A 15,559-nucleotide genomic window follows, 5' to 3' on the forward strand; every position below is an offset into this window, starting at 1 on the left:
GGGTACACCGGGCCTTAAGAGTTATTGACCTGCTCTCATCTCTGTGAGTGACCAGCTACCTCACAGGCCTCTTCCTGAAAATGTGTCAGCTAACTACATCACTGCTGACTAATCCTGCAGTATTAATAGAGCCAGGTAAGCCCCTTCTCCACTTATAGACCCTAGAGAGTTAAAGACACACACACACACACACACACACACACACACTACAGACCAGGTTCGGAAGCAACACTAACCTTGTAAACATGGACATGTTGGATGTAACAGGCAGTACCTACATGATTACTGACAATTCTGAATCATCTCACAGCGATCCAATGCATTCCAGGTCCAAGATTTCATTAGGCGAGGCATCGTAATCAAAACAAGCTGGTGTGAGGTCAGACATTTACAACTCTACTGCAAACCAACTATTTTGGTTCCTCTCAAGGATCTGTGACGTATACTAGAGGATAACTGAGCAGTCGGTTCTCATGGTTGACGTGTTGGATGCGGGAAAAGTTGACTTAGAAGAGCAAAAAACAAAGAGCTTTGAAGCAAAACGGTTATGGACAGACATAAGAGCTCCATACTCCAGCCTTTCTGAAACAGTAAAAAGGTTCCCATGGTGCTCCCGGTCAGCTGCGGTGAATCCCTACCATCTACCAGGTCTGGAAGGAGGGATAAACCACCAAGTGTTGAGCGTCCAAGGCTTACTTATGTGCGAGGGCAACAGAGGCTGTCCTGTATTGACTGAACCGACGACATAAGGCCTACTTACACCTACTGAGGCCTACAAATCAAGTACCGGAAGGCAGGGCTCACAACGCATTGTGCACAAGTCAGCAGGTTTTAGTTATTCAGCCCTACTGGATGTTCCAAGTACTTCATGTTGATACATGCCTTTAGATTTCCTTAGATTTCCTGAATTCCGAAGCTACATCCGGGTCATAAATCAGTTTGTTGAGTTCTGAGGAGGGACCAATGTCCAAGGCGTCCAAGGCTTGCTGATGTGCGAGGGCATCAAAGGCTATCCTGTCTAGACTGAACCGACAGATGGCCTGCTGTGGCATCAAATCAAGTCATGGAAAGAATGGGAACACATATGGGCTTATGCATATGGGCTTCCTTAGCTGCAGACTGGTCAGTCAGAGTGACAATGCCCGCCTCTGTCGGTCCTCAAAAGTGCCTACAATGGACACGCAAGCATCAGAACTAGACCTAGACTAGCACTGAGATATTGTGTTGTACTAATATTTACCTGGAAAGGTGATGGCACCAGGATGCACAGCGGGAAGAAGGCAAGCTGGTGGAGTGAGAGGGAAACTCGATGTCAATGTTGTGCTGGGTCTTGTGCCAGCTACATAAACACTGCTGCAGACCACGCAAACCACTTAAAGTCAATGGCAGTGGTCTGCACTATTGCTCTGGCCTCCGAATTCCCCAGATCTGATCAAGCATCTGTGGGTCCACGGCAGCTCCAGATACCACAGGGTACCAACAGCATAGGACTGCAATTAGCCTTTGGTTATTAATTAAAACATGACATAGATAGCTAAACCTTAGTTACACCACATACTCTGTGCTTAAAGGAGCTCTGATTTAAAATCACCTTTAAATAACTGAAATTTACCCAAAGGGAATAGGGTCTCTTCATTAATATATATATATATATAAAAAAAATAGCATCTGCCAAGATCTGCAGTCTGGGAAAATGTTCTTAAGGTTCTGTAGCATGTTGATGTGTCATCCCTGCTGCAGGCCTATTCTGAAGGGTCTCTGAAGCATGTCCAACGATACCATCCTTAAATGACCGCACCAATTAAAATCTACCCTCAAAAAGCATACCAAGAGCGATCAAATCACATCTGCCAACAAACTGAACACAGGTTACATTTTAAATCCATTTGGAGAGTATTTACAGTGAGGAAAGTAAGTATTTGAACACCCTGCGACTTTGCAGGTTCTCCTACTTAGAAATCATGGAGGGGTCTGAAATTTTCATCTTAGGTGCATGTCCACTGTGAGAGACAAAATCTAAAAAAAAAATATCCGGAAATCACAATGTATGATTTTTTAATAATTTGTGTGTTACTACTGCAAATAAGTATTTGAACACCTGTGAAAATCAATGTTAATATTTGGTGCAATAGCCTTTGTTTGCAATTACAGAGGTCAAACGTTTCCTGTAGTTTTTCACCAGGTTTGCACACACTGCAGCAGGGATTTTGGCCCATTCCTCCACACAGATCTTCTCCAGATCAGCCAGGTTTCTGGGCTGTCGCTGAGAAACAGAGTTTGAGCCCCCTCCAAAGTTTTTTTTATAGGGTTTAGGTCTGGAGACTGGCTAGGCCACTCCAGAACCTTGATATGCTTCTTACGGACCCACTCCATGGTTATCCTGGCTGGCTGTGCTTTGGGTCATTGTCATGTTGAAAGACCCAGCCACGACCCATCGTCAGTGCTCTAACTGAGGGAAGGAGGTTGTTCCCCAAAATCTCGCAATACATGGCCCCGGTCGTTCTCTCCTTAATACAGTGCAGTTGTCCTGTCCCATGTGCAGAAAAACACCCCCAAAACATGATGCTTCCACCCCCATGCTTCACAGTAGGGATGATGTTTTTGGGATGGTACTCATCATTCTTCGTCCTCCAAACACGGCGAGTAGAATTAAGACCAAAAAGTTCTATTTTGGTCTCATCTGATCACAGAACTTTCTCTCATGACTCCTCTGGATCATCCAAATGGTCATGGGCAAACTTAAGACGGGCCTGGACGTGTGCTGACTTAAGCAGGAGAACCTTCTGTGTCATGTATGACTTTAAACTATGACGTCTTAGTGTATTACCCACAGTAACCTTGGAAACAGTGGTGCCAGCTCTCTTCAGGTCATTGACCAGCTCCTCCTGTGTAGTTCTGGGCTGATTCCTCACCTTTCTTAGGATCATTGATCCGCCACGAGGTGTCTCTGGTGTCTTTGGACAGCTCTTTGGTCTTAGCCATGTTAGTAGTTGGAGTCTTACCGATTGTGTGGGGTGGACAGGTGTCCGTATGCAGCTAACGACCTCAAACAGGTGCTTCTAATTTAGAATAATAAGTGGAGTGGAGGTGGACTTTTTAGAGGCGGACTAACAGGTCTTTGAGGGCCAGAACTTTTGCTGATTGGCAGGTGTTGAAATACTTATTTGCAGCAGTAACACAAATAAATTATTAAAAAATCATACATTGTGATTTCTGGATTTGTTTTTAGATTATGTCTCTCACAGTGAACATGCACCCAAGATGAAAATTTCAGACCCCTCCATGATTTCTAAGTGGGAGAACTTGCAAAGTTGCAGGGTGTTTAAATACTTATTTTCCTCACTGTATATCTGACCACGGTTGCAGCCAAAGCTGCAACGCTGTTACCGTCTGCTGTTCTGCATATGAGGAGAAAGAGTCACTGCATGGGGCACATACTAGACATATTATGCAGGGTCAGAAACCACATAGGTTGGTTTATTTAAGATTACTCTACCTAGCTTGAGGAAAGTGTGTAATGACTTCCCAGATCCCAGAATGTGAAGGTTCTATTACTTGTGAGCTACAGTCTTGTGTCACCATGGACAAGGGTGCCCAAACCTTTGCATATTTTGTAGTTTATTAAGTAGTACTTACTAATAGTGCAAACCCATGCAATACCGGCAATGCCGCTGGCAGCAACACAACCCCAGAACATGACAGATCCACCCCAATACACAGTTAGCTTCACACCAAGCTCACATTGAGGTCACCTCTCCAATACAGGCACACTGACCTCTCACCGACTGCTTAGCGTCCACCTCTCAGAAAACAGACATCTCACAAGCTGGGCCTGTCAGGCCCTTTATTTCCCTAAACTGCTTCGTGTCTGCCCTTCAAGCGTGCAGTGTGCTTGTATTGCGCACACAAATTATCCTGCACTGAAACAGCAAACTAACTGCTCCACAGGGGCAGACCGTTACGCTTGGTCAGGACACTCTGACTTGGCACTAAGAGGCAGGGGACTCTAGGAAGGAATTTCACCACATCAGAGAAGGGAGGTTAGGAGGTAGGGACGGAAACTTTCCTACCCGGTTTAATTAACCAAGTCTGATATTCATGCATCTGTACTGAACACTGACCAGGCGGAGGAGGAAGAGAAGCACAAGAGGCAGAAGACGTAAAGGTTTAAATTTGCAGAAGCAGCAGAAGCATAAGCAGAAAAACAAGCAGCAGAAGAAACAGAAGCAGCGGCAGCAAAAGAAGAAGCAGTAGCAGCAGCAATAGAAGCAGCAGAAGCATGAGCAGAAAAACAAGCAGCAGAATATGAAGCAGCGGCAGCAACAAAAGCAGCAGGAGGAGAAGCAGAAGCAGCAGAGGCAGCAGGGAAAGGCAGCAGAGGCAGCAGGGAAAGGCAGCAGAGGCAGCAGCAGAAGCAGCAGTAAGGCAGCAGAGGCAGCAGCAGGAGAAGCAGCAGCAAAGGCAGCAGAAGCAGCAGCAGGAGAAGCAAAGGCAGCAGAAGCAGAACAAGCAAAAGTAGCAGCAGAAGCAAATTATGTAGCAGCAGAAGCAGGGGAAGCAGCAGCAGCAAAGGCAGCAGGAGAAGCAGCAACAGCAAAGGCAGCAGAAGCAGCAGCAGCAACAACAGCAAAGGCAGCAGAAGCAGAACAAGCAAAAGTAGCAGCAGACAAAGAAGAAAAAGAAGCAGCAGAAGCAAATTATGTAGCAGCAGAAGCAGCAGCAGGGGAAGCAGCAGCAGCAAAGGCAGCAGGAGAAGCAGCAACAGCAAAAGCAGAACAAGCAAAAGTAGCAGCAGACAAAGAAGAAAAAGAAGCAGCAGAAGCAAATTATGTAGCAGCAGAAGCAGCAGCAGGGGAAGCAGCAGCAGCAGCAGAAAAAGGCAGCAGGAGAAGCAGCAGCAGCAAAGGCAGAAGCAGAACAAGCAAAAGTAACAGCAGAAGCAAATTATGTAGCAGCAGAAGCAGCAGCAGGGGAAGCAGCAGCAGCAGCAGAAAAAGGCAGCAGGAGAAGCAGCAGCAGCAAAGGCAGAAGCAGAACAAGCAAAAGTAACAGCAGAAGCAAATTATGTAGCAGCAGAAGCAGGGGAAGCAGCAGCAGCAACAGCAGCAAAGGCAGCAGGAAAAGCAGCAGCAGCAAAAGCAGCGGCAGCAGAACAAGAAAGAGAAGCTAAAAAGAAGCATAAGATCGCTACATTACTTTTTAAAGTGAAGAAATTGTAATCATTGTCTTAGAAAGATTCTACTTAAAAATACGAAAAAAAATAAGACCATTTCAGCCCCCAACAAATCGCCAAACAATCCTGATAGGTCCGGTAAACTGCTGCTTTTAGGCTAAAAACAGGCTAAATGAGCATTTCATGTCAGCACTGATGTGCACAATTCAAAACTAGCCAAGGAAAATCTTTTAGACACTATGGATTAAACTGATAGACTTTTATGCCTCAACTTGAACATGCCGCCTCTGCAGATAATCGCTAATGAGCTAACACTAGCGCTAACCGCAGCAGTGACAGACGGCTGTAACTCACACAACGCTATGATTCCAAAAATTGTAAGTTAAGGTTGTTGATGCTGGACAGAGTTTCTAGAGTTACAGCTGCCATAGCCAGTTTCACAGTGGCAGCTTAATCAAAGCTATTGTACTTCACAAGCTTGTTAAAAGCATAATGAATCCTTGAACAGACATTCATAATGAATAACACCTGAAACAGTTCCCTCAGTACTTGAGACGGAGTATAGGAGCACACCCTTCGTCAGAGGAACTAGTGGCCAAGAGTGAGTAGATGAGGTGTGTGTGTGTGTGTGTGTGGGGGGGGGGGGGGGGTCCGACCCTTTGTACATCACGTGGAGGACACTGTGTACTGGAACAGAAAACACTGCACTGAGGACAACTCTAAACCAAATCAGCTTCAGGACTTCCACATATGGGTAAAGCTTCCTCGGAAAGGCAGCACCCCACATAGAGTCAAAAGTACCACCCGGTCTGCACGGCTGGAGGCCTCACAGAAATGACTTTATGCATTCATTCCAGACCAAAGCACCACTGCATCCTGTGTTACAAGTGCAGTTCTGAGCCAGCGTGGGGGCGCATGTTCATCCAACTGAACCATTTACAGAACTTGTGGAAGGAGCTGATTTCATGAAACGAAAGATGATAAGCTTTCATCATCATCTAGGCCTTCAGCAGTTTTCCAGATCTTAAAATTAAATATTCAGAACCATAAACAGGACTGTGGTATGGTTCCACAGACACAGCACTGTATTTCTTACCAGCGTTCCAGTTGGTGGGGGCGTGGCTATGTCTGCAAGGACATGACCCTCTCATCTGTATCCCAATTGTTACCCCACCCCTGGTATTTTTTTTAACATTTCCCTTTTGAACTGCAGAGGGAAGTTCACCTAGAATTGCTTAAATGTTCAGCAAGGAACTGGGAATTCCCTCATCCGTTCAATGTGGCTTCAGGGGTTAGCTTGCATCATCATTAACTTAAAGGGGCTGTATATGATTTCGAATATGAATTAATTATAATAATTAAAAATACTTTCATGCAATAAAGGTTTTCTAAAAGTTATTACAAATGACAAACACTAAGAATACTAAAGTGTAAATAATGTATATTGAATAAAATTATAAAATTAGAGTATAAAGTTATAAAATCAGCATTTTTCAGCAAATTGGCACCAAACAATTTTAGGGCATTTTCAGATCTATAGTTGTTTTGCTGGTTTGATTTGTTTTCACAGGGAAAAATGAATTGCAAAAAAATGTGTCTCAACAAACAGACCTGTCTGGGACGAGGAAGAAGACAACAGCAGAGACAGCATTTGTCCATAGCTGTAGTGATTATCTGAACAAAATACCACCGAGGTCCTGATCTGATCCCGGGGGTTGGGATCAGGGTTGATTCAGGCACATTTTCATAGATGGAGTATCGGCCGTTCTAATCTTAAACCAGTTCTGATTCTTTGTTTGTGTTCAGAGAGTCACCTGGTGCCTTCAATCTGCCATTAACGGACATTATTCCCAGTCGGCAGCGGTGCGGACGTTCTCAGAAGGTAGATAAAAGAGTTAAGAGTCTGTAACGTGCAGCTATTTAACAGTGGAACACAAAAACAGACCATAAAATCTGAATCTTTATAAACCTATCCCTGAAACACCGTTTTACCAGCGGGAGAACTGCACGCCTTTCTTGGTTTTTAAACCAGCACTGAAGAGCACATTTAGAACCAAGTGGAGGCTAACTCTAATTCTAATACCCAATCACAGCACATATAAACCTATATACTTTAAACCAGTTATTTAACACCAGTAGACAAACAACTTCAACAGATATCAGTCCACAGATATCAGCACGACGTGCCCAAACGAATTGCGCCAAGGGTGAAAAAGAACCAGGGTCAGATTTAACCAGACTAAAAAGTGCAGGTGTGAAAGCGCCCTTAATTCGTCCCTCATTAAAACCACTCCGAAACAGTGTGGTGTGCGGCCCTATATCCTGCCAAGATGAGAAAGCCTGAGGTAACCTGCCTAAAAGTTTTTCTTGAAGTATAAACGGAAAATGCTAGCTTCTGCTGCACCAAGCCACGTCCCATTTAGCCCTGCATCCAAAAGAAGAATGCAAGCATTCATTTACAGTAAAGTGGCCTATCTACAAGCCAATGATACAGCTGCACCAATCCTGCTTTGAAGTCAGGCTGACCCTGAGGACAAACGCACAGGTTTTGAAAGGAAGGGTGGAAAAGGGGGTAGAAAATAAAGAAATAAATAAAATACATCGAGCAGCATGTTTACAACTTTTTGCACAAGTCCTCTGTTGATGACAATTACCATGCAAATAGAGAAAGAACAAAGGGGGTTATAGGAGTAGAGGATGCGGGGGCTGGGGCGCCCTGCTGAGAATTCTGCGTTGGGGTGGGTGGTGCACCCCAAAACAAGGTCTGTGGAAGCAGTGGAGCCATTCTTTTTAGACAGATACAGGCAGCCCTGTACGGCATAGAGCTAAAACAGTGCTGAAAACAATGCCGGGGGAGTGCCATCATATAACTGGTGGGGGGGGGGACAGACAGACAGGGAATGAGGAAATATGACTGAATTCAAATGTGCACTTAAAATAACCCATGTACTTTGTGGGACACTGCTTGTGGGACTACATGTGTGCTGTGCTAAACAAGAAAGAACGTGGGGAAGTGGGGATTGGGCAGTGGTGGTCTGCTTTTCGAGGGCGAGGAGGGGGGGGGGGGGGGGGGTGCTGGTGTAATTGCCACCGGTCACTTGTTTCACCTGACAAAACCTCTCACAAAGAAATACCCGGAACAGCAAACAAGCAGACCTGCACTCGGGAGAACCATTACAGCCAGCAACCGGAGTACAAGGGGTTGTTGGTCCCGATTACAGGATGACTAATTGGGCATCTGTGTTCCCTGGTCGGCCAATGCCTTCAAATCTCAAGTTTCGAGTCACGAAAACAGTGAAGGAGCTTCAGACGTTTGGATAAACGACACATTTCTGATCCCTGGAACAAAGAGAGTTGGCACTGTTGTCAAATCATGCTTGAGACCTCGGTTTGTTTTGTGCAAAGTCACTAATTCTCTTGTAAGACTGCAGTGAGGGCTTGACTCAATTGAGTATTTCACTGTTTGCTTTTCTTTTCTTGTGAAGCTTGGCCAAGCATGGGATCATGGCCAACGGAAAGCACTAGAGCACTCTCTGCTGGTGAGAGCTCAGGGAATTTAGTAGTTTGTCACCAGAACATCTGGAATCAAATGGAATGCATTATAAATCTAATGTATTATACAAAGCAGCTTTCCAGAAATCCAGTAATAGGACAGGAGATCAACAAATGTGGGGCTATTCTCTTGGAAACAGCCTAACAGCGGTCCACAGGCTTTTTAAGAGGTTAAGCACAAAACACAGTGACCCCCAGTGAGCAAGCCAAAGGTGACCGTAGCAAGGAAAAACTCCCTCAGAGCCTGACTAATATAACTAATATAATCCTAGTAGTGATGGTGAGAATAATGGAAGTAATGATGGCAATAATAACAACAACAGCCAATCTGCTTGACTTGTGGAGGAGACAGTCAACAGCGTACCAGTGTACGATGATAAAGGAGTTGTAATGTAAAATACATCCACTGGCTTTTCACATTTACTGCAGAAGTCCATAATCAAGCCGTAAAGACAGTCCCTCAGAGTTGCTGGTGGTGAAGAGCTCCGTTCTATAGAAACGTACAGTCAGAGCTGTTCACAGCCACGACTGAGGCGGATGATTTCTCTAAACTCTACATGACCGAAGCGATTTCACACAGTTCAGTAGTCTGCTGAGACACTGCTTGCAATATTAAGATACTATAAGAATCTGCCATTAATCGGGCTGTATTAAGAACCTATTCCTAGTGGAGACGTACTTCCAGAGCCCACCCCAATTCCCAAATAAAACCCTGGCACAGTTCTGCCATCAATAGCATTGCTTATGAAACCACCAGACAGGTGTAGTAGTGTTGAAAGTATAGGATCCTTGAGGAACATTTGAAAGATCCTCAATTAGAAACTGTGGAGGAACCTTCATGAACCCAAGACACTGTAGGAGAAAACTGTTGCCTGAAGGTTCTGCAAAGCATCTTCAGAGGATCCTAAAAGTTTCTTGAGAAAATTGACTTTCTGCACGTTACAGTGTATGATTATGAACAAATGTATAAATATGATTTTTTGAGATGGGAATATATATATATATATATATATATATATATATATATATATATTGCTGAATGCCAGAACATCCTCACTCATTGTAATTGTGAGACTGGCGGCTTAACATTTTTGAATGATTGATTTAAAACTGAGCTTGTTCATTCAGTAGGTCACCCTGTGAGCAAAATGAACTTTGTATTTGGCAATTTTTTGGCTTGAAAATAATGCAAGATTTATTGTATGGAAACTACATAAACATAGAACCATCTGCAAAACTTGTAGTAGTAGTGGTACTAACAACAACAACAACAACAACACTTAAATAACTGAATTATGTATAATTTTCAAAAGAAACTGAGCTACTACTACTAGTTCTATTAGAACTAGCAATTCTTGACTGGGGCTTTAAACCCCTTTAAACTGTAGCCTTCGTCACCCACCCAGTTACAGCCAAAAAACAATTACTGAATAAATAAAATAAGAATATAAAAAGGGTAGACATAAATAGGAAAATTGGGAAAATTAGAGAAATAAAAAAAAAAAAAATATATGGTCACAATATGAAAAGAGTGTAGCAGCATGAATAAATAAGTAGCAGTAACATAATAAAGTGTCCAAGTGTAGATAAAGTCTCATAGTAAATGAAAAGCCTCAAATGTAAGAATCTACAACATTTCATTTTGTTAAAGCCTGCACAAAACGTTTAGCGCACCGACCGTCTCCTTTTGTTAGTGGGAAAAAAACTGAAATCAAGTAGATATCGCATTATTGCATTATCATGTCCTGCGGGAGACATTACATTTGGCTTCCCATCATAAGTTTCCTGGTGTACACCCAGTTCTGTGAAATCAAGACAGATCAGCAAACCTTTCTGCTCCACTTATTTCTGTGGTTGCAGCAACGATTCTTTATAAAAAGACAAGCTTTTGGGGCCGTGCCTCTCATGCTGAGGCAATATTGTGCCTAGATCTCATGCTCCGATTATCATGCCTCCGGATTTTCTTTACGGCACAATTCAATTGAAGCCTTAATACCACAGGCACCCTTTGTGGAACTTCTTTACAAACAGAGCCTTTAAATACAGCAAAAGAGCCCTCAATATGCAGCAGCGGGTAAAAAGTTTAGGCATCTCCAAAGCTCTCCTCACCAGAGGCCAGTATTATCCATCACCTGGCTTGGTAAATCAGTGCTTACTGATGGTAAATCAGGTGAGCTGCTGATAGAAACCTGGAACCAGGTGTTGTTCTTCAGCTCATAAGATCTCCGCTATGTTCTTGTTATTTTGTACTGTATTAACGTCCAGTTGCATCTGCTTGACTTGATCTGATGTTTTTACAAGCATAAAAAAGGCAAAATAAATGCTTTTACTTAACATGCTTACATGCCTAAAACATTTGCACGCTCCTACTCATTAAATATATACAAAGTTGTATTTAAAAAATAATAAATAAAAAAATTAAAGGCAATTTTTAGTACTTTCTTCAAAGTCAAACATTTAAATACATTTCATTAGTATTTGGTACCATTGCCCTTAAACTGTATAACTGTATAACCATAACATTTTGGATATCCTTCCACAAGCTTCTCCCAACAGTTGGCAGGATTTCTGGCCCATTCCTCCTGACAGAACTGGTGTAACTGAGCCGTGTGTGTAGGCCGCCTTGCTCGCACAAGCCTTTTTAGATTTGCCCATACATTTTCAAAAGAATTGAGATCAGGGCTTTGTGATGGCCACTCCAAAACAATGACTTGGTCATCCTTAAGCCACTTTGTAACCAGTTTGGCAGTATAGCTCGGGTCATTGTCCATTTGGAAGACATTGTCCATTTGCGCCCAAGCTCTAACTTCCTGGCTGATTTCTTGAGATGTTGCTTTAGTATTCCCACATAACGTTCTTTCCTCATGATGCATGATCTATTTAGTGAAGTGCACCAGTCCCTCCTGCAGCAAAACAACCCCAGAACATGATGCTGCCACCCCCGTGTTTCACAGTTGGGATGGTTTTCTCAGGCTTGCAAGCTTCCCCCTTTTTCCTCCAAACGTAACAATGGTCATATGGCCGAACAGGACCACAGGACATGTGGCCAAAGGACCACAGGACATGTCTCCAAAAATGAAGGTCTTTGTCCCTGTGTGTTTTTATGTTTCTTTTGGAGTAATGGCTTCCTCCTGGCAGAGTGGCCGTTCAGCTCATATCGATACAGTACTTTTGCTTTTGTTCTTGGGGTGATTTGGGCACATTTCATGCATGTTCATCTCTGGGACACATAACCAGTCTCCTTCCTGAGCAGTATGATGGCGGGACATTCCCATCTTGTTTCTACTTGCGTTGTTTGTTGTTTGTACTGATGAACGAGGCACCTTCAGGCATCTGGAAATTGCACCCAAGGATGAGCCAGACTGGTGCAAGTCCACAATTCCCTGATTTCTTTCGACTTTTCCATGATGTAACACAAAGAAGCAGTGTGTTTCAGGTGTGCCTTAAATTACATCCACAGGTGTGTCTCTAAATACCTCAGATTGCCAATTGCCAATAAACCTATCAGAAGCTTCCAAGGACATGGCATCGTCATGTGGGATGTCCCAAATTGTTTAAAGGCATAGTAATCTTAGTGTACTTAAACTTTTGACTTTAAAGAAAGTAATAAAAATTGCCTTTAAAAATTCACATACATATATAAATATACACACACACACACACACACACACATACATATGGTGAAGGTAATTACAGTACAGTATGCTGTACAGATCATTGTGATCATTGTGATAAAATCAGGCATCACAGAAAGCTTGTTCTACGTTGTCGGAGTGGTTCCGAGTTCGGACAGTGGAGCCGGAGCTAACGACACTAATGAACAACGACAGAACCGCTGAAGTGCACTAACCTTGGTGGTTTGGAGAGTTCCGATTGGCCGCCTGCTGAAAACTTGACCCAATTAGTTCTGCTGGTCTGTGATTGGCAGTTCGGTCTACATTGTCCTGCTGAGACAAAAGCCAAAGGAGTAGAGCAATTATTTTATCGTGATCATGGAAAAACATGGAAAACTCTATTTAAAGCGTGAGCAAAACAAGCGCGCACACAAACGTCTAACACACACTGTATTTGTTCTCAGAATGGCCCAAGTATCCCCGTAGGGTCATTTCCCCAAAGTGCCCGATGCCCGACACTGGGTAAGGACTCCACTGCTTGATGCACCTTAATTATCATTGCTGCTAAAGTTGTGTACAAGCAAGCATAACAGTGATATTAGGATTCCCCATCTCCACTTCCTCTCCCCTCAACCCTCATAAAGCCCTCCCTGCTCTTCGTCCTCAAAGCCAGCCTATTAGAAGAGGCTGAGGAGGAAGAGTAGTCCCGCAGTCATGGCCTCAGTTTGCTCTACTACATCTGGGGAGGGTCGCAGCCATGATTTCAATGATGTCTGGCTAGGAGACAAAAGGGCTGTGGTGTGATCACGTCCACGCCGAGTGCTTTGCTGAGACCAGCCCGTGGCGTGTCCCTAATGACTGACGGCGCGTTCAGCTGGAAGACGCTTTTCCTTTTTTTTTTTCGTAAACAAACGAGAACAGAACGCTCAATTCAATTACCCAGTGCTATCTGCGGCACTCCTCTCACGCCAGAGGAGAACGTTCCAGCTTCTTGGACACGGTACAAAGGAATGGCAAGCTGCAGAGTAGGATATCTCAGGCGGCGGAGAGCTGACTGGGGCCTTCACAGCAGGAGCTGGGAACAGAATGTCCTGCGGCTCTTGTGTTTGGAGATGGTGTTCCGGGGCCAGCCGCAGAAGTTAGGAGATGCTCTGTAATGTGGCCGCGAGAGCAGCTCCAGAAAAGTTTCAGAATTAGAGTGCGCCACTTGTTTTCTTTCCCGATGCCAGAGTGCACTGTTTATGAGGGTCGCGCACATACGCTCCTCGGGAAGACGATGCCATGTGAGAAGACAAACAACAAAGCTGTGGACAGTTGGAAAGAGTGCAAGTGGTCGGTTTCACTTAGGTCAGATGGGTCGCTCGACCTGCTGGGATGTGACCTGCTGGGATGTGATCTTGGTCATAACGAACACCTTTCTTCAGTGGTTAGAAGACGTACTCTACTCCTAAAATCGCCACATTTAACACCAGGAATTACGGCTTTAGGTGTCTCTCCTCAGGTCTACTCCACAGTAAGCCCTAAGCACAAAACATGCATAGTGTTTAGAAAGACTCAATCCATCTTATAGGCAAAAATAAAAATTAGCTTTACATGAGTGACTATTTTTAAGTAGTTTGACCTGGATTAAGGACTTATATTGTTTCTTATGATGCTCAAATCTATAAATTTGGACCAGAAATTATATTTGTAAGCTGCTATATATGGGTAGTTGACTTTTTCTAAAAACAAAAGTAAAAAAAAAGAGTTTCTAAAATTGTCAAAACAGATAATTGTACTCGTTCAAGTGTAATTAAGTCAAACATCGTATTTGATTCTGCCCATTTCTTATTACACAACACTTTCATGATCCCTCAGAGGATATTACTAGTAATATCAGAAATAAGAATTATGGCAGTCATCACAGATAGGACTGTAGAGGCCAACCTGGGATTTAAAATCTGGGATTTAAAATAAGTAAATAAACCAAAAATATATAAATAAACAAATAAGTGCAACATCATTTCAATGTCAGAGAAGAGGTATAACCAAGGCCTAATTCTGGAGTTGTGAGACGTGGAACCTCACATGAGTTGAAGTGATTCCAGTAGTACTGAAACTTGACAGGCAGACTACCAGCTACTGAGATAACTATGGCTACAGAGAAGCTAGGACTTAACAAACAGCATGTCCGGACAATGTAGAGGGCAGTGCTTCTAGCCACTGTGCGTATAGTGCGTAAATTCCTCGGCATGCGAGATTGTGGTGCTACAGCCGTAACCATCATCATCATGACAACTAGCATTGCTAGACACAGGCACTGTGGTCAAGTTAGACCCGATGACTGATGTTACAGCCCCCCGAGTAAACAGAGAATTCAAAAAATATATAAATAAATAGCTAGGACTGCCCCCATCACATTATGCTACCACTACTGGAAGAGTGAAGGCTAGCATGCGCTTCCTCTAAACCACATAAAGCAAAGCCTGGCATCTTTTCTGACTGCCGCTAACGGAACATCACTAAAAGCTTAACATTCTTTGGGGAGAACATTAACTATTACGTCCCCTAACAAACATCATGCCAAGTAATGAAAGGGAGAGGGAGGGCTGTTTTACCCACACAGGGAGTGCGAGGCAAACCGATCATGGACTGTTTTGGTATCACCAGGCATTAAAACCATATAAACATGCTTATTATGATCATGTGATCAGAACATTAAACTGCAGATTATTTTTGTCTAAGTCTCAATATCAAGTAAACTCTTTACAATGACCACATGTATGAGAAAGACCCAAACCGCAGTCCGTCAATTATCAGGATACTGGCCTTTTGCAATGCTTTGCAATTCACTAAGCATCCCGACCAATCACACAGTTCCAGAGCTATAATTTAGTCCATATAGTGCAACTATGATCTGCAGGAGGCCAAACTCACCCAGGTTCACCTTTCTGCCAAAGCTGGATCTCAAATGCTGTTTTATAATTTTATATTTATAGTTATATAGAATAATATGAAAAATATGACGACGCTGGGGGGGGCGGGGGGGTGTAATAAAATAATAAAATAAATACAAATAAAAATGAATAAATCGACTGTCCCACTTCCTTAATTACTACTCGTTCTCTCCACTCCTTCTCCTCCGGTCCTCCCCTTCACTCCTCCACATTCTTCCAGGGCAGGAAATAAGGAGGGAGGACCGGAGCAGTACAAAAGGGTCTGGCCACAACCTGAAGATCCT

General features: G+C 43.5%; 1 protein-coding gene across 5 annotated transcripts in view; it reads right to left on the reverse strand.

The window, feature by feature from the left end:
- grb10b (growth factor receptor-bound protein 10b) overlaps window positions 1-15,559 on the reverse strand; it is a 94,377-nt gene that overhangs the window by 45,920 nt on the left and 32,898 nt on the right. For 2 of the 5 annotated variants that reach the window (XM_072680175.1, XM_072680173.1), the window contains exon 3: window positions 12,576-12,672. The exons of 1 other annotated variant lie outside the window; for it this stretch is intronic. In XM_072680175.1, coding sequence (XP_072536276.1) covers window positions 12,576-12,672 — 97 coding nt within the window. Of the gene's footprint in view, window positions 1-12,575; window positions 12,673-13,278; window positions 13,333-15,559 lie in introns of those variants that run through there. 2 more of the 5 variants (XM_072680178.1, XM_072680176.1) reach the window with 2 other exon arrangements.

The sequence above is a fragment of the Salminus brasiliensis genome, chromosome 5 (assembly GCF_030463535.1).
Source record: "Salminus brasiliensis chromosome 5, fSalBra1.hap2, whole genome shotgun sequence".
NCBI lineage: Eukaryota > Metazoa > Chordata > Actinopteri > Characiformes > Bryconidae > Salminus > Salminus brasiliensis.